The sequence below is a fragment of the Colletotrichum acutatum genome (assembly GCF_030867785.1).
Source record: "Colletotrichum acutatum strain CBS 112980 chromosome Unknown BDZ83scaffold_2, whole genome shotgun sequence".
NCBI classification, from domain to species: Eukaryota; Fungi; Ascomycota; class Sordariomycetes; order Glomerellales; family Glomerellaceae; genus Colletotrichum; species Colletotrichum acutatum.
This window is the reverse complement of record NW_026848996.1, coordinates 213693-235972: the sequence shown is the minus strand read 5'-3', so window position 1 is coordinate 235972 and position 22280 is coordinate 213693. Positions and strand designations below refer to the sequence as shown.

The following is a 22280-nucleotide window of genomic DNA, read 5'->3' as shown; positions in this document are numbered from 1 at the left end:
CGCCTCTCAACCAACGTCACTCCCCTGTTCTTTCCCTTCCTCGGACAGCTTGAGGTGCTTCTTCCCAAATCTGTCATTACCACATCACCTCCCTCGCATTTATTCTTCTTCCAGACACCTCCGTTTATTCTTGTCACTTTCTTCGAGAAGACCTTTCCCCACCTCCAATCGCTCTTGAACCTGTCGTCAAAATGCCTGACTACCGCATTGGTAAGTTTTCAAATTGCTGTGATTTTGACTTTCGGTCTGGCTTGTCTGGAGCTACGGTCGCGTCTGGCGGACACCCGGCGACGCGTCCAAATTTCGGCCTCACGTCATAGGCGACCGAGACTCCCTTCTCAAACGTCACTTCAAGCTCGCGCAACACCCGCACATATACGCATGCTAATACTCAAATTTCTTCCAAATGCAGAGGTGTCGCCCAATAACCGCGCCGGATGCACCGATGGCGTGTGCAAGAAGGCCGCGGCCAAATGCTTGAAGGGTTCCCTTCGCTTCGGCACATGGACCAAGATTATGGATCATGAGTCCTTCAAGTGGAAGCATTGGTATGCTGGCCCGTCTTCATTCCTCTGGTCATAGTTCACTCCCCCGACCGCTACACACAACTTTGATGCCATTCAAATGACAATATACTGACATGGTCGATTCAAGGGGATGTGTTTCTGGTGAGCAGATCAAGCACGTACAGGACCTTTGTGAGAGGAACGGAAAGTTCGACTTTGACGCCTTCGATGGCTATGATGAGATGGGGTTAGCCTGCGTTCATTCCTTTTTCACTCTCTCTCCATTGCAATACGCCGCTGATATGCAAGTCTAGCGATCACCCTGATCTTCAGGCAAAGATCCGTAGCGCCATAGAGCAGGGCCACATTGACGCCGCGGACTTCAACGGTGACCCCTGGATGAACAAGCTCGGCCAGCGCGGCATTCGCGGCAAGAAGCCCAAGGACTGGGATGATGGCGAGGAGGAAGATGTTCGTCTCAGTACTTTGCATATGCAACTTTACATACTGACACCTATATACAGGAGGATGAGGCCCCTGCCAAGGGCAAGAAGCGCGGTCGCAAGGCCGCTGATGACGAGGAAGAGGAGAAGCCCAAGGCTAAGCGCACCAAGAAGGCCGGTGCCAAAGCCGAGGCTGAGGACGAGGTGGAAGAGAAGCCCAAGCCAAAGGCCAAGCGCGGTGCTCGCAAGTCCGCTACCAAGGAGGAGGAATCCGATAATGGGGAGCCAGTAGCTGCTCCCAAGCTCAAGCGTGGCCCCGCCAAGAAGGCTGCCGCTGTCAAGAAGGAGGAATCTGATGCGGAAGAGGCGGAAGAGGCTCCCAAGGCCAAGCGTGGTCGCAAGTCTGTCGTCAAGAAAGAGGAGTCTGATGTCGAGGAGGCGGAAGAGGAGGCTCCCAAGCCTAAGCGTGGTGCCGCCAAGAAAGCTGCCCCCAAGAAGGCAGCCACGAAGGTCAAGGCGGAGGAGAGCGAAGAGGAGGCGTCTGCTGCCGAGCCCGAGGCTATTCCCAAATCCGAGGAAGAGGAGGAGAAGCCTGCGCCTCAAAAGGCCAAGGCGGCACCTAAGGGTCGCAAGAAGGCTGCTCCTGCTGCCGAGGCGGAGAAGCCCAAGTCGACGCGAGCCAGTCGTTCTCGCAAGTGAGTCTCTTAAAGATGCCCGTGATGTCGGGATAGGAAGCTGATCTTGCTAGGTGAATTTTGCTGCTTCAAAGGGCGGTCCGACCTATGCTGTCAGGTGACATTATGCGAAGCTGTTTTACATACATATGTCGAACTGCTCCTGGGCACTTGATCGCCAGCGGATGTCCGACTTGTTGTCTTGTCGTTTCAATGTTCGTTCTTACGAGTTCATACCCTACTGATGAGACTAAACTCATATGAACCTTTCCCGCATAAAGGCGAGGATGCTGTATATCACTCTAATTTGCTTTGTCTTGTGTCGTCAAAAGTTGTCGAGGTTTTCGAAGGACTGTAAGGGGATTTCCATGTTGACGTGGAGAGCATAGGCTCGGTCGAGCGACTGGCCCATTAGTGTTAGATAGGCTTCGGTGAATGAGACGCTGTAATATTGCAATTGTCTCTCATGTCTAGATGTTCTGTGCCTGCTGCTCAACTAGTTCTCTTCATGGTAAGCAGGTCCTTCAAGTTGGTCTGATCCAGTCAACGGATACAAGTAAATAGTGATCAGGATGAGGTCACAAAGCACCTCACAGCACACATGTTAAGGAACGCTCGGTGGTAGTCTGACACAGTTGAATCAAGAAGATAACGTAAAATGGTCGCGGGGGTAAGGAATATTAAATGAGAGCCGCCCTTTCATATCGATATATCCTCTCGTGGAGGAAACATCCTTCGTCCGGGATGACTATGTCCCTGCCGGAGGGGCACTCTCGCCCTTCAAAACATGGGAGGCAAGCTTCGCGTCACCGGAGTCCTTTACAGTACGTGTACCTTGGGTAGGATTCTGCATGTTTTAGTTGTTACAGTATGAAAAGACCCGATTCCCTGCCCTGTCTCAAGAGACGTGCGAGCAGAGATGACTGTGCTTCGATGTCTCTACCTCAAAATTCATGGAATGAATCTGGGATTGCGACTGATAAGTGACGATAATAGACAAATGTATACAGATGTTCCTCATTCTAGTAAAGTCGAGTCTCTAAGGGACCCTGTCGGCTATGATTCTCCCCGTTATCATTCACTTCCGAATACCCAGCCAAAGAAAACAAGAGACTAACGAAGAGGTACTTCTCGTGTTCGTGACTACGTTGTAGTGGCTACGCCTAGAGAAAGGTCAAAGGCATCAGGCTACCCTATTCGACAGCGTTAGGGAAGGAACTCCATGGTCTGCGTCCGTGAACGACGCAGCACAGTCTCGGTGCCTGCGTTCGATGTTCCTATACGAGGCGGCAAAGCTACTCTTAAGTACTCTTGCTTTACACCTTAGGAGACGAAAACTGCTCCCCGGAGACTGTCCTGTCTCCTTGAGCACGATTATCTGTAATGTAGAACACCAAGCAGCTTTATTTTTGTGTGACTCCCGTGCTCCCTGACGGAGGAGGAAAGCCAAGTATATCCCAAGTGAATCAAACTTGGCCTTGAGCTTTTTCCACACCGGCCGCATGTTACTCCATTCTCTAAGCCCAGAGGTTAGTGTTGGTCACGTCACGTGAAATTCTATCACATCTCCAAGTATGCCTAAAACTCTCCCATTATCCATCTATCACACCCTTCGACTTCACTTCTGAATACCCAGAAAGGGGCTTAAAGAGACGTAGGACGTAGTTCTAGGCGGTAAGCTAACATGGAGAGGTTGCGTGAGGTTAAATGAGGCATTTCCCTGCTTATGGGTCATGAATCCGTACGATTGCCTTATTTATGAAGATGTAGATGAGACTACACTGCCTTGAAGGGTCAGATATCTGCTGCGTTGCCCGCTGGTATGTTTATAGGGAACAGGGAGAGGAAGCCGCAATGGATCCGGCCACGTAGTAAGCTGAACTGCTGTCCCAGGCTATCTGCAAATCAGCATCGGATTGAACCTGGATCATTTCTTTCTGCTTGACTTGAAGTTTTTCGACCCACTGCGTGTATTTACACAGAATAGAAGTAGTAGATTTTATAGACTCGTTATACGATCCAGACCTTGAGAAGGGTGGTTGTTGGCCAGGGCCCTAACAACACTTCATCTACAAGAATCGAGAGAAGACATGAGAAACCCGCTTCATTCATGTTGGTCAGATGAAAGCACAACGAGCCCTTCTCAACTTCCAGCTTGATCAAGCTCGTCTTTCCTCCTGAGCGCTGCGGACGGCGGTCTGCGCAAGACAGGCCAGATACAATCACGAGAAACGCCAGAGACTATCGAGAGCAAGATTTCAGTCACTCAAGCAGCCAGAGCCAGGGAATTTTGAGTCATAAGTTCGTTATTTGCTCCTAATACAATCTAAACTCCGCCCTATTTCTCCGCCGCTATGTTGTATTCATAAATCGTTACACATGGTGCTAGGCAGAAAACCCCATATGTTGAGTGGAAAAAAGTGAAGTAGAAAGACACACATTTGCCCGCCCGGCAGATCCGGTTTCTCTAATGCAGGACATCCCATCCCGAAAATGATATGTTCTGTAGTCCGAATCCAAATGTAAGGCGTGCCTGTCTCAGGCCCCCCTCAAAGTTGCCGCATGTCGGCTGGGTATTCGATTTGTATGTTCCTTGGGCTCACTTGTGCTGTGTTTATGCAATGCTTAATAACGTCGGGGACGCTGACTGTCGTAGACAACCTCGCGCTCGTAAATTCGCTCATCATCGTACTTGCTGCTTGGTCCGCGGTGGTGATGGTGATGAGAAGACCGGCGGTCCCAGTCATCATGCACCCACTCCCTCTCATATTCGCGGACGCGCTGCTTGCGGAAGCGGCGGATATCGTCAGATACCTGCACCAATTCAAGCACATCATCCTGTATCTGGTGAGCAATTTGACCGTGCTAACATCAGGGAGACAAAACTTACGTATTTCAGGTATTGCATGATGTAGAAAAAGTATTCAGTCTCTTCGAAATCATATCCGAGCTGAATAATGGCATCGCGAATGACCAGGTCCTTTGTGATCTCGGTCCACATCTCGTTGCGCTTTGAGGGAGGTCCGCGGCGCGGGGCGCGATCCTTTGTCTTCTCAATCTCGATCTCAGTCTCGCGGTCATAAACCTGGAGGCTGAGGCGGTCTCGGGACTCTCGCGGTGAGGGTTCGGCGGGAAGTGGGGCCGGCGCCGAGATGGGAGCGCCGTCCCGTTCAGGAATGAACTGTGCCCGCCTCACACCGTTGTAACGCTGCCAAGTGACCTCGGCAGAGCCACCGCCAACGCCATCCATACGGACACGCTCAGTACCGGGCGGGACATCGACAATAGACCAGTCTTTGGTGGCACCGTTCCAAGCCTCGCCCATCTTGCCGCGTGAGTCGATCTTGGAGGTGATGTACTCGGCTTCCTCATCGACGGGTGTGCGTGCTGCCGCAGAGTGAGCTCTGCGGCGTGACCCGCTGTGGTAATGACGGTCGTCGATCCGGAGACGGTCGGTACTCACGACGAGTTCTCTGCTGTCCTGGAAAGCGGGGGATCTGCGCTCCCTGCTAGGAGACCGGTGCCGGCTTTGCGAGCGGTGAATGTCAATGTCGGTCCCTCTGCGGGAGGTGGTGATGTCGATATCTAACTCCCGCTCTTCGGTGCGGGTCTTGGGGCGAGGAGCGGGACGAGGGGGGGGCGGCGGGCTGGGCACACGGGTAACACCTGGATGCATTAGACCTCGCGGGGGTCTTATTTCCTGCAGTTTGTCCTTGTACTCACCATGATCGATGTCTCTATAGTGCGTGATGACTTCTCTTTCGATCGTGGGGCCGCGAATGACCTGAGGTTGAGGCGGTGGTGGTGGCGGTGAGGGCGAGGGCGAGGGAACCCGCTCTCTTTCCCTCTCACGCTCGACGATACGCACGCCAACGCGGCTGCGTTCTCTGGCTGGGGGAGGAGGAGGAGGAGAGGGCGAGCGCTGCCTCTCAACGTATCGAGCGCGGATCATCTCCGGAGGAGGGCCGCGGGACGGACTGCGAATCTCTCGCTCGCGCTCAGTGACGCGGACTCGGGAGCGCTCGAGCTCTTGCTCATGATGAACGTGCGGGGGTGTCAAGCTGCGGGCTCTGCGTACAACCCGCTCGCGGTAAACAGGGCTAGGGCTGCGGGCGCGAGGCCGTGACAGCTCTCTTGATTCAACCTCTCTGCGGCTCAGAACAAGGGCTCCGGCTTCGGGAGGACGCTCATCGCGCAGGAAGCGGAGGCGGTCACCTTCTCGCTCACGCTCGCGCTCCTTCACACGAACATCAACTTCGTCGAAGGCAACTCGGCTCTCGGCGCGCTGGCGGCGCGGGGCGTCGTAGAAACGCTCCTCAAAGTCGTTGGACCGGTAAGCCATGTTTTGTTGGCGAAACGAGAACGGCTTTTCGCTTTAGGAGAGGTGTGACGGATAGGCGTCCGTGAGTGTTTGTTTGTGAGTTTATCTGAACAGGTGGGATGAATGGCGGGGTAGTAAGCCGGTGGTGAATGTGTAGCGCAGGTGATAGCGTGGGTGTTACGGACACTAGACAAGACGATACACCAAGATCCTGCGCAAACAGAAAAAGGCGACGCTGAAAAGAGGATGAGCCAAATGTGTCTTGTAGCGCTGGAAATGAGCGACACACGACGTATGGCAGTGGAAGAGGTACTTTAATCTGAGGCCGAGCCTAGAGCTGCGCCGGCTAGGGAAGAGGGGGTGAAGAGAAGGGGTTGAGAGAGTGAGAAAGAGAGAGAGAGAGGTGAGAGGGAAAAGAGTCAGAGTAGGAGCAACGTCGTCATACCACAGTAGGAGAGCCGGGTATGTATGTATGTATGTAGGACGTAGGTAGGCAAGTAGGCAAGGTGGTATGTAATTAAGACAACCGACAGGTGATATAGGGCGGCACCAGCAGGCTGTATGTGTGTGGTCCTTGGAGGTTCGTGGGGGATCTCTCTCAGGCCTTGGTGGATGGGGACTGGGAGTGGAGGGGGAAAAGAGAGGGACGGGAGAGCAATGGAAATGGGAGGGGTTGGCTGGCTCAAGAGGTGAAAGCCGTTCTTGCTCACCACAGGCTTATTTTGCATAGCGGGAGCGGTCGAGGTCTGTCGAGCTCGAGTCGAGGCCAGTCCCAGCTGTGGGCAAGCGCCGCGCGGTGAACCGCTGTCACTGAGCAGGGGTGTTCCCGACGTTTTGTCTATGTTGCTGCGGGTAGCGGGACGGTAGGGATGCCGTCGCAAAGAGAACGGAGGGTGTCGAGGCCCTGTTGGAACTCGCGCGTGTACACTTTAATTTAGGGCAATTTGGGCCGACTTTTGGGATGTGAGAGTTTGCGGACGGCAGTGTTCTACGGACTATGATGTTCAGATGCCAAACTTTGTGTTTGGAGTTGCATGTGCGGCGGTGGCAATGGGTGCCCTATCGTGAGCCCTTGACGAACGATGGCCGAATGCCCAGTCAAATAAGGTAGAAACGGAAGAAGATGGGGAAAATGGAACAAGGCTCCAGCGATCCGGGAATCAACGATGCAGGCTGCGCTACGTTGGGCTGGGCCAACAAAAAGCAAACGGAAAGATGTCGATAGGTTGCAACTTGCAGCTGGAGACGGGCGAAGCATATCCGTGAAGTAAGGTACGTAGCAGATGGTGATTGATGACGGGCAGCTGGTGGTAAGCCGAAGGAAAGGCATGGAAGATGCAGCGAAAGGCGATCTTGGGACCTGTTCTGTCTTCTCATTCAGTCAAGTCGTCAACCATCCACTTGATTGCATCGGGAGGCATCCACTTGGGCTCTGGCAGTGGCAGTGGTGCAGCAAAGCTGAGGAGTTGCTTCCTGGGCATTCATTGGGCTGACAGGAGGGCAAATGGGCGCCTGGTTTCTCACCGATCTCTGGTGCCCAATGACTGCCTGCCTGCTTGACTTGTGACTTGCAGGCTGGGTGCAATAAGTATACCTTACTACTCCGGACAGAGAGAGGCATCTTGATATCCCGCATCCCTTCCACAGCTTGAGTGACCGCCCGAGGAAGGCTTGGGTGTTCCGGATTGGCCGTTGTGGAAGGAGTCAAATCTGAGTTCCTAAAGTATCGATATGATAGAAATGACCTTGGCTCCTGCTTCGCCCTTCTTCCATAACCGAGGGACCTTGCTTTACTTTACCGTAAGGTACGGCAGGCAAGATAGAAGGCACGCCAGTCGAGGCCGTCACTTCCAGTCCTTGAGGTGTCCAGTCTCTTTACTGCAGACAGACAGCCTGGTCCGGCTGCTTCCACCAGCGTTCCATCGTGTCTCTCAATGACACCCCAAGTTTAGGATGATGGAGCTCTGTGTCCCTGGAAAGTCCGCGGCCAAAGTACGCATGAAGTTGGCTTGAGAACTCCAAAGACCTGATTTTAGATCATAGTGTATCTCTGCTATTGCTTGGGGAGTCCGGTTGAAACAGGGGACGGCGAGAGGTCTGTCGTGCTAGGAAAAGCTCCTAATTGTGGGAGGATGGCGGGAAGAAGCTAAGGCGATGGGAAAGTGGAGCTTGCACTGGCCGTTGTCCAACTTTTCTCGCTCCTTCTTTCCAATCATTCTTTCCCATCCGCTATCCACCAGTCATCGTCACTAGTCACCATGTCACTGTCACAAGCACACTCTGGATTTCCAAAAGGCAAGAGGGGACGGGAAAGCTCTCGACGCTCTTGAGTCTGCGCAGTAACTTGATAGCTGCTCGCGCCTTCCCTGCATTTGGCAGTCCCGTCCAGGCAGTGTTTCCCCTCCCACCTTCCATTCGGACCATTCCCCTCCCCCTCCTCTTTCCCCCTCCATCCGCCGTGCCCAGCCCCGTCACATTCGCACCTGCTCTGAAAACTCATCGCCAGAAAAGGCACTGACGCAATCCTGCATCCACCCTGGCCAGTCACTCCTGCCTTGCAACTACTCCGTACTGCATTGCCGCTCTTCACCATTCACCTTACCTTGACCTTCCTGTCGGCTCTGCCCCGCCCTCTGCCCACTTTTGCTTCTCCTTCTTACGCCAAGGCATTTCTTGGACACCAATTGTACGCAGTGAAGACAGAAAGAATCACTTCCAGTTCGTGCTTGCCGTCCCATGCAATGCCACTTCTGGATTGACAACTGCCGGGTCTTCTCCGTAGAAAAAACCTATGTATCCTGTTCTGAGGCAAATGTTCCCTGTTCAACTGGACACTTTCCATCATCACGTCGCATTTGTTCGTCTTACAAACTACAAGCTACAATGAGCACAACCAACTGCTCGGGGCTTGATCCCCATCTCAAATGAACATCCGGGAATAGCTACCGCCTAACCAACACTGTAACCGCAGAGCAAGACTTCGGTAACCGGACAGTTCAAGCCATGTGTCGTCAAATAGTTCCCGCCAATTCTCCGCAGTTAGGCTTAGGTTCGGCTCTCACCGACTATGCCAGGATATCGCTGCTCCAGTCACAGCCTGATCGTCAGGACCGACCCATCAGTCACGCCCAAGGACTCCCACAGTCTGACTAGCTGGTAGACGCGAATATACTCGCCCAGTCTTCCGCCTGAAGCTCTGAAGGGGAGCCAAGAGAGGTCGCCTTTGATTCGCCCGCTTCATACCCTCAATACCTCAGTGCAGACGTTGGAGACATGCCAGAACTGACATCCCTGATTGGACCGTCCCGACGTCCCGGAAGACCCTGGAGAGAGACATGCCATCACCCGGGCCGTCCACGCGATACTCCGTTATGAAGTAGCCTCTCACACCATTTTGAGACATGGCCTGGTCTTCATACACCACAGATCCCATCTCTACCTTTTCGGGACGTCTTCAGCCTCGAACACCACCCTTCTCCAGTAGCACCGAGCTGCGTCTTGACTTGGCACGAGCCACTGTTGAACGTGATACCCTCGTTCACTCTGGACCTTGGAGCGCTGAATCCTCCGGACGTCAATCGCCATGTGCTCACCATAGTTTGCTGCCTCCAAGGGGCCCGAGTTGTCAAAACAACCTGAAATATTGTTACGAGTATACCGAGCTCGACATACTCCAGGTCTTCCGACCCGATACCAATTTCAACAAGTTCGCATACCTTCTCGATTATTCATGCCCTGGATTGCGCACCACGAGACACGTGGCCAAGTGTTTGGGGGGGCCCCAGAGCCAAGCAAATGTAGTTTGGTCATCCAAGCCGGCAGCCATCATATTGGAAACGGAGAGACGAATGTTGCTTAAAACGAGCCCTGGTTGACACGTTCTGACACAACGTTGTCAGACCTGCAGCTCCCCACGGGTACAGTGCCTTTGGCACAATTCGATGAAATCTTTAATCATTATGGTCATTAATCACTACATGGCTTCATTATTCACGGCCTCGTTACTTCTTCGTTGCCGCCTCTTGCGCCTCTCTCCAACCTCCGATACTTCTCCTCGCTTTATTTTGCCCTGTTGCGTCCATTTCTCTCCAATGGCCCTCGCCAACGAGCTCGTATCTTTCGCCTCCATTGGCTAGTTCTTGTGGTGCAGTCGTATCCACCGCGTCTGCCTCGAGTATCTCGGTGCCGTGTTTCTCGTTCGGCGTCTCGGGACCCCACGTCAAGTTTCCAAACTCCGTATATGGGCCCACTCCGCCTTCGCCGTACGGTCCCATTTGAGCAACGGCTTCGGCTTCCTTCAGACGAGCAGCCTCGGCGGCCTCGGCTGCCCGTTGCCGCCTTCTCCGCACTAGGAGGAGGATGACACCTCCAGCAAGCGCAACAACTCCACAAGAAACGCCGATCCCTATGCCAGCCTTAGCTCCAGTCGACAGGACAACTGGTTTCGCTGAGGCCGTCGATGAAGCTGAAGGTGTTGCTGTTCCCTGGGGCTCTTCTTCGACCGCCTTTGTTGCGTTGAAGCTGGGTACCACCACGGCCTGTTTCCAAAGACCATCTTCGGCATGGTATAACTGAACCAGGCTCCCATTTGACTGGTACCATATCCACGCTTCGCTGGTGTCAAAGTTGCTTGTTGTCGCGAAAGAGCCACTCGCAGCATCCGCAGCAGGCCAGAGACGTGCATCCTGGTCAGGCATGAGCTTCCACTGCCAATCGATGTTCGACATTTGATGCAGCCTCGCATCTGTTCCCAGGTAGAAAATGCTGCGCACATATGCTTTATCCACCGTTGCGCCTAGCGAAGTTAGGTTACTTGCGAAAGCCGGCATGGTGAAGTTCGGAGTAAGCGTCGAATCGAGGTGGATATCGGCTGCTTTCGTCGATTCATTTGCGTTCCCTAGGAGTGGGCGAGGCAGAGTAGCTTTGCAATGGTCAGCAAGTGAATAAATCACGACAATAAGGGGAAAACGGACCAAGATGCCACGTCTCGTCCTTGAAAAACCTCGATATTTCGACATTCTCCGAGTCTTTAGGAAAGACAACAGACATATTGAGCTGCCCCGAGTGTACCGAGGTCAAGGCCATTCCTTCCACAGGGTCCTGCGATATTGGCCCCTGCAACTGCCAGTCGGTCTTGGTCGTGTACGATAAAACATTGACCGTCTTTGCTTCATCGTGAAAGAAGACACGATATCCATCATCCGCACCCAGTAGCTCGACGGCTAGGCCAGTCTGGTTGTGTATGGACTCGAGCCCGGCCGTTGCTGAGATGACGTACTCGCCCTTGATGGCGTAATGGCCTGTATCGAAATTGCAGGTGAAGTAGCCGTTCACAATGGAGTTGTCCTCGGCCTGATAGAAAATCGAGGCCTGGAAGGAGAGGTCAGTTGCGACGTTTCACACTGTGAAGCCAGAAGAGACTTACAATTGTCGTCTTCTTCGGCACATCGTACCACCCAGCAGCGGCGATAGATGTGCCAAGTCTCGGCTTTCTCTGCAGAAGAAAAATGTTGAGCCCATCTGTTGGCAAGATGGGCGTCGAGTTGCTATTGCAAGCGGTGTACTGAATATCGCCCGTCGCAGGGTCTTGCAACGCCAGATGGGGGCTCAGCTCTGTCCACCATGCCGTGAGACACGATACTGGGGAGGACAAGACAAGCAACACCCCCAAGAGAATTCCAAAGGATCTCGCCATTATTAGGAAGAATGCCGCATGGAAGCTGGTGAACACAGACGGCTACGGCGAATGACCGCCAAGACTATCGCTAGGAAAAGTCTGGGTTCTTGCTAAAGGCGATTCAACTCTGCAAGAGGGACTCGGTAATCTCGATAGGCCGGGACCTAATAGTCGTGGTGAAAAATCGACACGGGCGGAATAGGGAGACGCGAAGGAGTTGGTTGCCGCTCAGACTCGGGGATCGCTGGGTTTATCACTATCCACCCCATGCAGTATTCCGGCGGGGATGTATTGAACCGGGCTTCCGTGATGCTCAGTTGCATTTCAATCCCAAGTCGGGAAGCTCAACCGCAGCAACCTGACTTGCAGTAGCGCGACCCCCGGAAGAGTCTACGAGGCAAAGGGTCCCATCGTTCTGCCTCCACGAACGACTTGAAAGCTCGTTGGCTCAGAGACATTTTCAGCCCGTTTGTTGATCTACCCATGTCGCTGACACAGCCATCGGTCTGGGAAGTCGCGTGGGGCTTTCGGGGGCGAAGACCGGCCATTGAGCAGGCAGGCAACGCTGATGAAGAAGACATTGACAAATAAGGTCTATGCCGCGATCAAGGGTCTTGAACAAAGATACCAGCCAAGCCTAATGTGTAATGGTGTCCGTGTGGATTTGGCTTTAAGAGTTCGGCTGTGGCGTTGTCGGTAGGGCTTGGTGTGCCTGCAGTCTGCTTGATCCAGAGCCAACAAGATGTCAACGCCCGTATAGATACAGCTGATCACAATAACGGCGGTTGACGAGATATCCGGAGGGGGCCATGTGCGGTTGCCTAGCCCTGACGACTATGCCGTCAGCACAAACACCGAAGATGCCCTCTCGTTCATTGATTCGTTCCCTGGAAATAACACTTGCTGAAAGGCTTTGGAGAAGGTAACGAAGCTAATCTACGACTCTCTAAGTCCAAGTCTCTCAACGGGCAAAACACAATACAGAACCAACCTCCTCGTGGGCCATGAACAAGGAGTCAAAGACCGAAGACATGGGATATCGCCCAGGGTTGGGGGCCAGAAAGGCCTTTTTTCCAATGGTCTCTCGCTTCGGTTTACCTCCTTGGAACGAGCTTAAAGCCTGCGCTGCAACCCCAGCCCGCAAATCTCTCCTCCGAGTCTAGGGGAAACCACATTAAGACGGGGCCTGAACTACTCCACACATTTCGCTGGTGGTGCTTACTGAGCGCCCACCCTTCCCTACCATGCGAACGACCAGGTTCGCCCTAAACCTTGTGGCTCCTATTGTCAACTCGCGAACCTACGACCATGCAGTCGTGCGACATCTCGTTCCTTCAGACTCTGGAGGTACTTCGGTTTCTAGTTGGTGGCTGAAATTCAAGACGTGGAAAAACCATTACGCTGATTTCCCCCCGGGTTGCCCATACGAAAGGCACAGACAATTCGGCCACATGCCTCCTCACGCCTAGTAATCAACGGCCCCCAAACCGAATCCTTCAGCCGCAGAGAGCCTGATTGTTCACTGGCGAGAGGTGCGAGGTAGAGACAATCTTTGCTTTTTTGCTCACCTCCAAATCCTCATCTTCCTCGTCTATTCTAACTGAAAACTGGGAACTCCCCTGACACTCTGCAATTTCATGGTCAGAGATGGGCCGCTATGCGCTCAGCAGCGGCTGATCGATGCTCATTGAATATGGGGGCCAGTCAAATCACATCACATCGACACCACCCCTTGTCACTCTTCCTCTGACATCAGCCCAGCGCAGCATTCACTTACTTACCACTTACCTACCCAGGTAAGCTTATCTATTGTACCATTCGGATTTCAGCCCTTTTCCGAACGGGAAGGATTTCCCCTCGTCCGTTCCCCCAGGGAAGAGAGGTCTATTGGAGTCTCGGGCCATTGATTGCCGTCGCCATGTGGCCAATGCTAACCCGTAACTTGTAACGGGGTATAGTTTGGTCTACTCCGAGAAAGTCAAGGGTTCTTTGAAATGTCGATTCAGACTGCATTCGGATAGGAAGCAGATAGATAGGCTATCATGGCCTATGATCGCCCGTGAGCCAACACCTCGACCAATATGCAAAGTGACCTGAAGTAGGAAGACTCGACGAAGAAAATCGGTCTCACGAATCAGTGAGTGTCTTGATTCTTGTACGCTCGCCACCACAAGGCTCCCAGGTTCCGGGGTCCGAGGGCTTGGGGGACACATGGGAAAAGGGACGAGAAGTGCGGACGAAAAGAGCTCATAATTCGTCCGAACCGAGCCATATCCGTTCGCCACCCATATCCCGTCTTATCTACGGATATAGACTATACTTTTGTAGCTATCTATCCGCCCGAAGCATGGAGTACGGTTTATCTGTACCCGCACGACACCCACAATCTCTCGGACTGATTCTCCACGCCTCGGACTGGGGACGGGCGGCCGTTGAGGCTACACTAGTTTCTGGAGTCTGGACGGCTGTGAGGTTCTAGACCACGCTTCCCAGGGGCGGAGATGTTGCCCCGAAACGGGGTGCGATACTCTGTCGCTTTACCATGTTTGCAAGGTTACAAGGTCGAGGAAGCCAGGCGACCGGGTCACCTTGAACATGGAAAAAGTTCAAAATCCCACTCCAGCCGGTCTTACTCTCACGGGTCATGCAGTGCGGGGAGGAGAGCGACATCGTCTAGTCTAATAAAAAATGTATTTCATCAAGTTTCCCTAGGTAATAATCAAAGCCAAACCCCGACGCGCCACATCTCCCCAGCTTGAATCAAGTAGCACCCTTTCCTTTCCCGTTGTATTTAGTTTTTTCTCCTTGTATTAAAGTAGCGCCTGTTCGCTTGCACCTTGCGAGTGGCCTCCTCTTGCGGCGACTTTTAATCGTCGAGGCCTCTCTTGACGTCCTTTGCCTTGAGGCCGGTGATTGGCTTCTCCGGTGTGTGGTGGAGAGGTCTGCCGGACAGCATGTTGACCACGTCGCCCATGTGCGCCCAGTGAACGTTCTTGGGCCGGCGGTTCTTCCAGTCCGTCTCGTGGTCCTCGAGATCCCAAATGGGCGTAAATGTGACGCTGGCACCCTTGATACCAATGACAGAAGCGCTCATGGGGTCCCTCTTACACCTGTTATGCGACTTGGGACGGAACTCCTCGAGGTGCTGCATGCACTTGATTGCCAGTCTGACGGCACGGCATCTGTCCATGGGCGAGGGAACGCCACCCTGCTGGACGTGTCCGGGGATACTGTCGCGAGATTCAAATCGGCCGCGCGCCTCCTTGCGGATGATGTCCGCAATGAGCTTGGCGTTGAACACATCGTCGGCCTTCTCGTTGATGAGGATCAAGCGTCCAGACGATGACTGGCCCTTATCCTTGGAGAAAATCTCGCGGAGATGGCGAACGTCAGCGGCCAGCATCTCGAGGTCCATACCCTCCTCTGGCGTGTAAACAGCGCTCGCGCCGACGCTGAGGCCGGCAAGAGTCGCGATGTATCCAGACTTGCCACCTTGTGTCTCAACGACAAACACACGGCGACGCGTGGCGGAAGCGGACTGCTTGATCTTGTCGCAGTACTGCACAAGCTCGTTCAAGCAAGTATCGGAGCCAAGAGAGTATTCTGATCCTGGAACGTTGTTGGAGATCGTAGCTGGCAGGAGAACCATGGGAATGCACAGAGAAGGGTAGAGCTCTCTGGCCTTGCGCAATTGCGAGACAGCGTGGTAAGCCTCGAAGCCACCGACGAGGAACAAACCATCAAACTCGTACTTCTCAATCAGGTTGGCGATGAGCTCCATGCCAGACTCTGCAGGAAGTTCTCGGTTGGTACCGATTTCGGATCCTCCCTTGCTGGCCCAGCTGTCAACCTCAAGCCAGTCGAAAGGTCGCACGGCACCGACGGGCTTATCGCCATGATGCCTAGCGAATCCGGCAAAGCCATTGTGGATGGCGACAGGCTCATGGCCACGCGAGAGACAGTAGGCAACACCAGCGCGCACAGCAGCGTTCATACCACCAGCAGGGGCGCCAACGTTGATGAAGCCAATCTTCATTCTCTGCGAGGTTGTCAGTTTTCCATTTTCTATTGTAATCGAAGCTCAATTGACAAACCTCCTTCTCTGGCAGATGGTGGTCATCCACTCTGACGTTTGTGGTCATCATGTAAGAGCTGAACATCTCGGCAAACTCAGTGTCACGGAGACCCATTGCCTTTTCAAACTGCTTCTCGTCAACCGCCTTTGCAACCTCTTTGGTATCCTTGACAGCTTGCATCAGCGGCTTGCGGCAAATTTGGTTTTCGTTGATGGCAATGAAGCAGGTCTCGGTCTCGGGGGTAGCCTCCAGAACGGCCTTGACGGCCTCTACACCTTGGAGGGTAGCCAACATTCTGTCGTAGGCAACGGCCGTACCGCCACGCTGAACGTGACCGAGTGTTGTGATGCGGGTGTCGAGAGCCAGCCCGTTCTTGTCTGCGAGCAGGTCCTTGACCATGTCGGATGTGATCTTCTTGCCGTTGCTGTCGTTGGCGCCCTCGGCAATGATGACGATGGTCTTGCGCTTTCCAAAGCTTCGGTGCTACAGCCTGTCAGCGTCGTCTTGGCTACTACTGGTGCCAGGTCTTCTGGTCTTACCCTCTTCACAATATCACACATTTCTTCCTCCCAGTTCTCTTCTCTAGGCTTCTCAGGGATGAAGATAAAGTCGGCGCCTGTCGCGACACCGGCCATGAGAGCCAGCCAGCCGCAATGGCGGCCCATGACCTCGATAACGAAAGCTCTCGAGTGGGACGAGGCGGTGGCTTCAATGTAGTCGACCATTTCGCAAATGCGCTCGAGGGCAGAGTAACATCCAATGGTGGCATCGGTGCCGGACATGTCATTGTCGATGGATCCGACCAAACCGACAATATTGAGGTGTCTGTAGGGATCAACCTGCTCCTTCTTGAGCTGGCCGGAGGAGACGAGCTCCTCAATCAGGGAAGGCCATTCGGCGCGGAACTTGTCAGCACCAGTGAGGGAACCGTCACCACCGCAAATGATCAGGGCATCGATTCCGTTGAGAATCATGTTCTTGGCAGCAGTCAAGCGGCCGGGTCGTTCGTAAAAGGCCATGCAGCGGCGGGTTCCAATCAGAGTACCGCCCTGGCCAAGGTAGTTGCGCACATCACCCCATTCCGCCTTTTTGATCTGGTCTCCGCCTACTACCAAGCCTTCGTATCCGTCGTAGATGCAGTAGGGTTCGCATCCCATGTGAAGTGCGGTTCGGACTACGGCGCGGACTACGCCGTTCATGCCTGGGGAGTCACCTCCCGAGGTCATGATGGCAATCTTCTTCTTGGCAGCCGTAGGAGCCATGGCTGCGGCGGAGAGGGGTTGTGGTGGTGATGTTCGTAGGTTGTCGGAACTTCGGAGTCAATGGGGGGGGGGGGGAGGGAGGCGGAGGAGGGCGGAGGTGACCGTATACAGGGTCTAAAGGTCCGTCGGTCGAGGTTTGGCGTGGAGGGGATACTCTACGGAGCTGGAGGTAAGATGTCCAAGGGATGATGGTACGAGCTAACCGGCCGTGTGCGGAATCAGAGAGGGAGAGGGAGTAGGAATGTGAGGCAGAGAAAATGGGGAGGGAGGGAGAGTGGGAGAGGAAAAGATCATGAAGTTCCAGGCGAGACGAGGCAGGCGCCAAGTGCTTGGAAGAAGCTGTGTGGTGGTTGGAGCTTGGACGTGGAACAGGAATAGGTCGAGGGGGGGAAGCTGCGAGACACACTTGGCCGGGCTTGGGGACGGAGGGGGATGCCGCAGAAAAAAAGGCCGTTTGGTGTGCCAGATAATTATAGCGTGGGACACCTCACGCTTCTCGTTGCGCAAAAGAAGACCAGACAGGTTTAATGGCGGGGGGACCAAGTTCGTCGGAGCCACTTTGAAGCACCCGCACCTCGAAAAAATAGCAGAAAAATTACATGCGGAACGGGAGGGGGCAACTTTCCAGGCTACCTACTTACCTTACCTCACTGGACCTCAGCTCACCACATGAAGGTTCGCTACCTCAAGGTAATCCACCCATGATTCGACCCCTCCATCCTCCCCCAACAGCGAGCCCGCGCAGTGACGTTGAGTGCCCTCCAAAACAGCCCGCCCAGCTCTTATCGGATCCTTATCTTGGCGCGGGGGAGCTTCAGGTCAGCCAAGCCCACCTCACAGGAATAAAACAGCCCAAAAGCCGCAGAGGCCACACACGCGCAGCATTGTCACAGGAGCAGGGCACTGGTGTCACAGCGAGCCTATGGGAAACCGTTCACGTTGCTGAATCAGGAACGATGCAACGCTCTTACTGGCCAGCCCAGTTACAGTGAACTAGGTACTCCTCGACGTGTTTCTTCAGCTGAAAGCCTGCTGGAGGAAGTCGATCAGCGATGTGTTGCAAAAGCTTCTCCAACCGCAACCGTCTACATTGGTGCTGTCTGTCTACCTGACTTGGAATGGCTGGCTTAATCGCTCATTTGCTGCGACAATAGCAGTGTGTCAAGCTATTTCGCGCTACAACCATTGGTGAGTGAGGGAAATACTGGGAATATTGCGACTGGAGTCTCAATCCGTCGACTGACTGGTGACTGGTCTCCGTCGTGTGTTTTTTTCTCGCTCTTACTCCGGTCGCCGGTGAGGGGTTTAAACCACCAAGCAAGGTTCACTCGGCCTCTTCCAGCGTCCCATCTCGGGCTTATTCTGGGCTCCTTGCACAAGTCGCACCAAAATCCACCTCAGTTGCCAGGTCCAGACTTGCACCAACTTACCAATGGATCCTTCTAAAAAATGCCCCTCCATCGAGCTCCAGTGCGGGGCTGGCCGACGGCCGGTGCAAGGACTCGATGAGAATGTCAGGCAATCCATGTGGGTGCTGGCTTGCCTGCACGCCTCTCTTTATGTACATCCATCTGCTAATGAAATCAACAACATTATAGAGAATCATACCGATGTACTGTCGCATGCCATCGTCTAAACATAGGTAGTCCATATTCCATTTTCCATCTGCCCGCTTACTCATGAGAGTGCGCCATGCTGGTTCATCTAGACTGTGCGCCCATATTACTAGCTCTATCCAAACTACGTTCATCACTCTCGTCACTCAGTCCACAAGCCATTGACTCGCTCATGGTGTAGTGCCGGTCTCTCGCAGGGATGCAAGGATTAACCTCCGAAGTCCCGGCGACGGCGACGACGGTGAATCTTTCAGATCAACATGTCAACTCATAAGTCGTTCGACATCCATAATCGTCCAAAGTGGTGCAACCGGACATCACGATATCATCAAGGCGAACTCAAGATATCTCGGCCTCACTATTCAGCAGTCCCGCCGAACATTCCAATACTACCATCTCGACCAACGTCACCGCTGAACACTGTGGTGAGATAATAAGGCCTCTGAGCTGTAAACGATCCGGAATCACGCAAGACCATGTTCACCTCATTTTCATGTTCTTCATCCATGAATATTGTTAGCTGGACGTCATCAGGTGTGGAGTTGCCAGATTGACACCGCCCGCATTGAGTCAAGTCTCACTGTCGTGCTCGTCGACTCAGAAATGCCAGTCGTCAGTCAGACTGAGTCGACGGCGATCACACACACTTAGACGGCACAAGCCATACTAGAGTACAAGATGCAGCGTCTCTATCTGATTGCGAACTCTGGATTAAGTTTTCAGATCAGTTGGATCACCCCCGAGAAAGCCGAACCACGGCGGCGCAGGAATGCCCAGATGGCTTGCTTCCGATCTTCCCGTCATTGGTAAGTCTTACACCTACAAAGTAGTTACTCTTCAATGAATCTGCCATGATATGCCGAGGTCCCGTTGTCCTATCGGTCCTCTCATAGACTATGCGATGGCAATCAGTATTCTCAAGACTGCTCGCATACCCATGCTATGACATCAGGCACTTTTTGGATCTCGGCGCATCCCAAAGAATGAAACCGGTAGCTAAATTAGAAGATTATGAGCATGTTTTCTTTGAATATGATCCAAATTTGAGAGGCGCGGCCGACACGGTTCATTGTAAGTGATTTTGACTCCGGCACGCTCGGTGAGTTGGCGGCTTCACCGAAAATGTGCACCCTTTCGTCGCTCGGTGGAGCTTGGACCGGCTCGGTGGCTCCAACCAATCCATAGCTCTTGCTCTCATTCAACCACCAGCCTCGCACTACAGCCCTACCACCATTCGCGACGCAAACTTCTTTCCACGCCATGCAGCGGTCCTGCGCATTATAGATTCTTTGACTCCACGCTTTCGAAGCTCCGAATACACCCATCAAAGATCGACGCGCGACCCCGAATTGCCCGCCATGGCGTCGGGCAGCTCAATGCCCTTCTCTTCTCTCCACCCCGTACCCACGGGCGATCGCAAACCAAAGAGTCTCGGCGAGTTCATTGCCCGCGTACAGGCGGAGCGCGGCTTTCGAAACGTCACCGAGGAAAGTTTAAAGGAGGAGGTGGAGAACAAGAAAAATGGCGTCGGCGAGGTGAAGGAGGAAGACACGACAATGGCTGAGGGAGACGACGAGGACGAGGAACCACTAGATGCCGGTGCCGCGCGGATGGAAGTTCTGAGGAATATCGAGTTGGTTCTCCCAAAGAAAGTTCATTCCCCCGGAAATTCTGGCTAACTGTGCGCCGCCAGTACCGCGCATAACGCGGCCCTAATGACTCTCGACTTCATCTCATTACTACTCTCGAAAGAAAGCCCTGCCCAGGCAGGTGTCACTCTCTCCCAGCAATTGCGCGACTGGACCGGCATAGGAACTCTCGGGATCGCGAAGCGCGAAGACAATGAGGAACAGAAGCAGAGAGATGCCGAGAAGGCAAAGGACAACCGTGACGTGTCTCTGGGTTGGGCTTTGCTCGACATCGAAAAGACAAAGGAGTCGGCCGACAAAGCGGCAACCCATTTGAGCAAGGAGGTGGAGCGTGAAGCAAAGTACTGGGATGAGGTACTGTCAGTACACCAGGCTGGATGGTCCATGTGCAGGCTGCCCGCGGAACGACATACCCTTGGCGTCAGATTCGGGTTTTCGGAAGGTAAGTGCCCTCGTCCTCTCCCCAAGTACCGGACATAGCTGACCATGCACAGCATCACCTGAATTCAGGAATAGCAGTCTCGCGCCATTGCGACGCGGGGATGATGGCTCGGCGCTTCTCCAGCACGGCCGCGTCGGATCCGGCTGTCAACGTCTCGCCATCACCGTGAGCAGATCAGGCGAGCCGAGCGGCCGTCTTGCTGTTGGAGCTTCCGTACCGGACTCAGCTTTGCTACCAGATCGCGTCCTCGAGGCCCGGAACACCATCTTTGCGCAAGAGCTTTGGCATGAGCTTCATCGTGAAGCACACTCCCTCGCCTCGTATGGAGTACGCGCGGACAACAACTCCATTAACTTCCACCCCAGCTCGGGACCGAGTTTGACGCTGGAGCTCGAAACCCTCGAGGATAGCGCCGCGACCGTCGGTGCATCGCCCGACAACGTCCTTGCCGAAGCAACACATCTCGGTCTACACATCCTCCTCAGCCACGCTCATCGTCTAAACGAGCTACAACGACTGCGGCCCACGCCTCCTCACCAACGTCGCAACCAAACACAAAATCAGTACCACCTCCTCAGACCCATCATCGCCAAGATCCTCTACGACCGCTCCGTCGAGCAAGTCACCAGTTTCGCCGGCGACCTCACCCGCGTGCTACGACAAGCCGGCGTCGACGCCGCCTCCTTCACCCTCAACACCCCTCCCTTCCCGACCGCCGAGCTGAAAAACACGTCGGGCGGTGCCTCCAATCGGCCCAACGCCTCACAAGCACTCACCAACATGCTCACATCCCCAGCAGACTTCCAGATCGAGCTGACCCTAACCCCGACCTCCCGCCTCCAGATCCGCGGCCGCACATTCCTCCTCCCGCTGACAACAACACAATTCCAACTTCAACTTCTTCCCAACGTAGGAGCAGCAGCGGCAGCAGGAAGCGAACCGTCAAACGGCGAGCAACCACCCGCGCCGCCGCCAAACACTCTGCAATCCTCCTACCCTCCCTCCCGCGACCCGTACCCAGACATCGCCTCCGTTCAGCTCTACATCACAAACGCAGCGGCCCACGCACTCACAGACCACGCAATGTCCCTCATCCCGCCGCCGCAGCAGCCGTCCGACCCGTCTACACCCCCTTCGGAACCCGCCCCCGCGGAGTGGATAAAATCCGTCCGCGGCACCGCCATCCGCGACATCGATACCGAGACGCGGGAAATCCGCTTCGATATCCTCAACAGCGGCCCCGAGAACCGGCTGACGCTGCAGATTGGCGCCGCCTGGCGCGCGGGAGATAAGCCTCTCCTGCAGCGCTGGTCTTGGGCGGCCGGTGGCGACCCGTCGTCATCTCCGTCACAGCCTCACGTCAGTGACATTGTCGCCGCTGTGGTCCAGTCCAGGGAGGTTTAGGAGACTACTCTGGTCCGTCTGGGTAGGGAGGAGGCCAAGGCTTGGTTCTTCAACAGCGAAAAGAACGAATGAAGCGAATGAAGCGCCTCCACGTGCTTCAGGATCATCGGGGAGGCCATTCTCGGGGGAGTTGCACTGCCCGGTGTTACTAGTAGTCTTTTCATCTATCTATGCTAAGGGAATAATTAGCTAGAGGATGCATGGTGGTGA

The 22280-nt window shown here is 54.2% G+C and overlaps 5 protein-coding genes across 5 annotated transcripts; 2 read left to right on the top strand and 3 right to left on the bottom strand.

Moving 5' to 3' along the window:
* Positions 1-67: 67 nt before the first annotated feature.
* BDZ83DRAFT_160810 (uncharacterized protein) lies at positions 68-1482 on the top strand. The gene is made up of 6 exons (XM_060501395.1): positions 68-210; positions 413-548; positions 655-753; positions 821-977; positions 1031-1187; positions 1274-1482. Exons 1-6 carry the CDS (start codon positions 192-194, stop codon positions 1303-1305), a joined length of 600 nt encoding a protein of 199 aa, XP_060371529.1. The 5' UTR covers positions 68-191; the 3' UTR covers positions 1306-1482.
* Positions 1483-4248: 2766 nt separating this feature from the next.
* Positions 4249-5965, bottom strand: BDZ83DRAFT_746416 (uncharacterized protein; the record flags this gene model as incomplete). The annotated part of the gene is made up of 3 exons (XM_060513267.1): positions 4249-4461; positions 4514-5289; positions 5347-5965. 3 exons carry the CDS (start codon positions 5963-5965, stop codon positions 4249-4251), a joined length of 1608 nt encoding a protein of 535 aa, XP_060371528.1.
* A 3980-nt stretch (positions 5966-9945) lies between these two features.
* Positions 9946-11639, bottom strand: BDZ83DRAFT_564685 (uncharacterized protein; the record flags this gene model as incomplete). Its single annotated transcript, XM_060503669.1, has 4 exons — positions 9946-10176; positions 10228-10865; positions 10918-11314; positions 11370-11639. 4 exons carry the CDS (start codon positions 11637-11639, stop codon positions 9946-9948), a joined length of 1536 nt encoding a protein of 511 aa, XP_060371527.1.
* A 2848-nt stretch (positions 11640-14487) lies between these two features.
* Positions 14488-16959, bottom strand: BDZ83DRAFT_746414 (6-phosphofructokinase; the record flags this gene model as incomplete). Its single annotated transcript, XM_060513266.1, has 3 exons — positions 14488-15660; positions 15716-16180; positions 16237-16959. The coding sequence occupies 3 exons, from the start codon at positions 16957-16959 to the stop codon at positions 14488-14490; spliced, it is 2361 nt and encodes a 786-aa protein (XP_060371526.1).
* Positions 16960-19933: 2974 nt separating this feature from the next.
* On the top strand, positions 19934-22070 carry BDZ83DRAFT_564744 (RNA polymerase II mediator complex component SRB4; the record flags this gene model as incomplete). The annotated part of the gene is made up of 3 exons (XM_060503676.1): positions 19934-20208; positions 20269-20666; positions 20719-22070. The coding sequence occupies 3 exons, from the start codon at positions 19934-19936 to the stop codon at positions 22068-22070; spliced, it is 2025 nt and encodes a 674-aa protein (XP_060371525.1).
* Between the last annotated feature and the right edge of the window lie 210 nt (positions 22071-22280).

Bases quoted from the DNA above. Each gene is read 5' to 3' on its own strand.
- BDZ83DRAFT_160810 (XM_060501395.1), top strand. The intron at 754-820 runs GTTAGCCTGCGT...ATGCAAGTCTAG, and splicing joins GATGGCTATGATGAGATGGG to CGATCACCCTGATCTTCAGG. The intron at 1,188-1,273 runs GTGCTCGCAAGT...GGCCCCGCCAAG, and splicing joins CAAGCCAAAGGCCAAGCGCG to AAGGCTGCCGCTGTCAAGAA.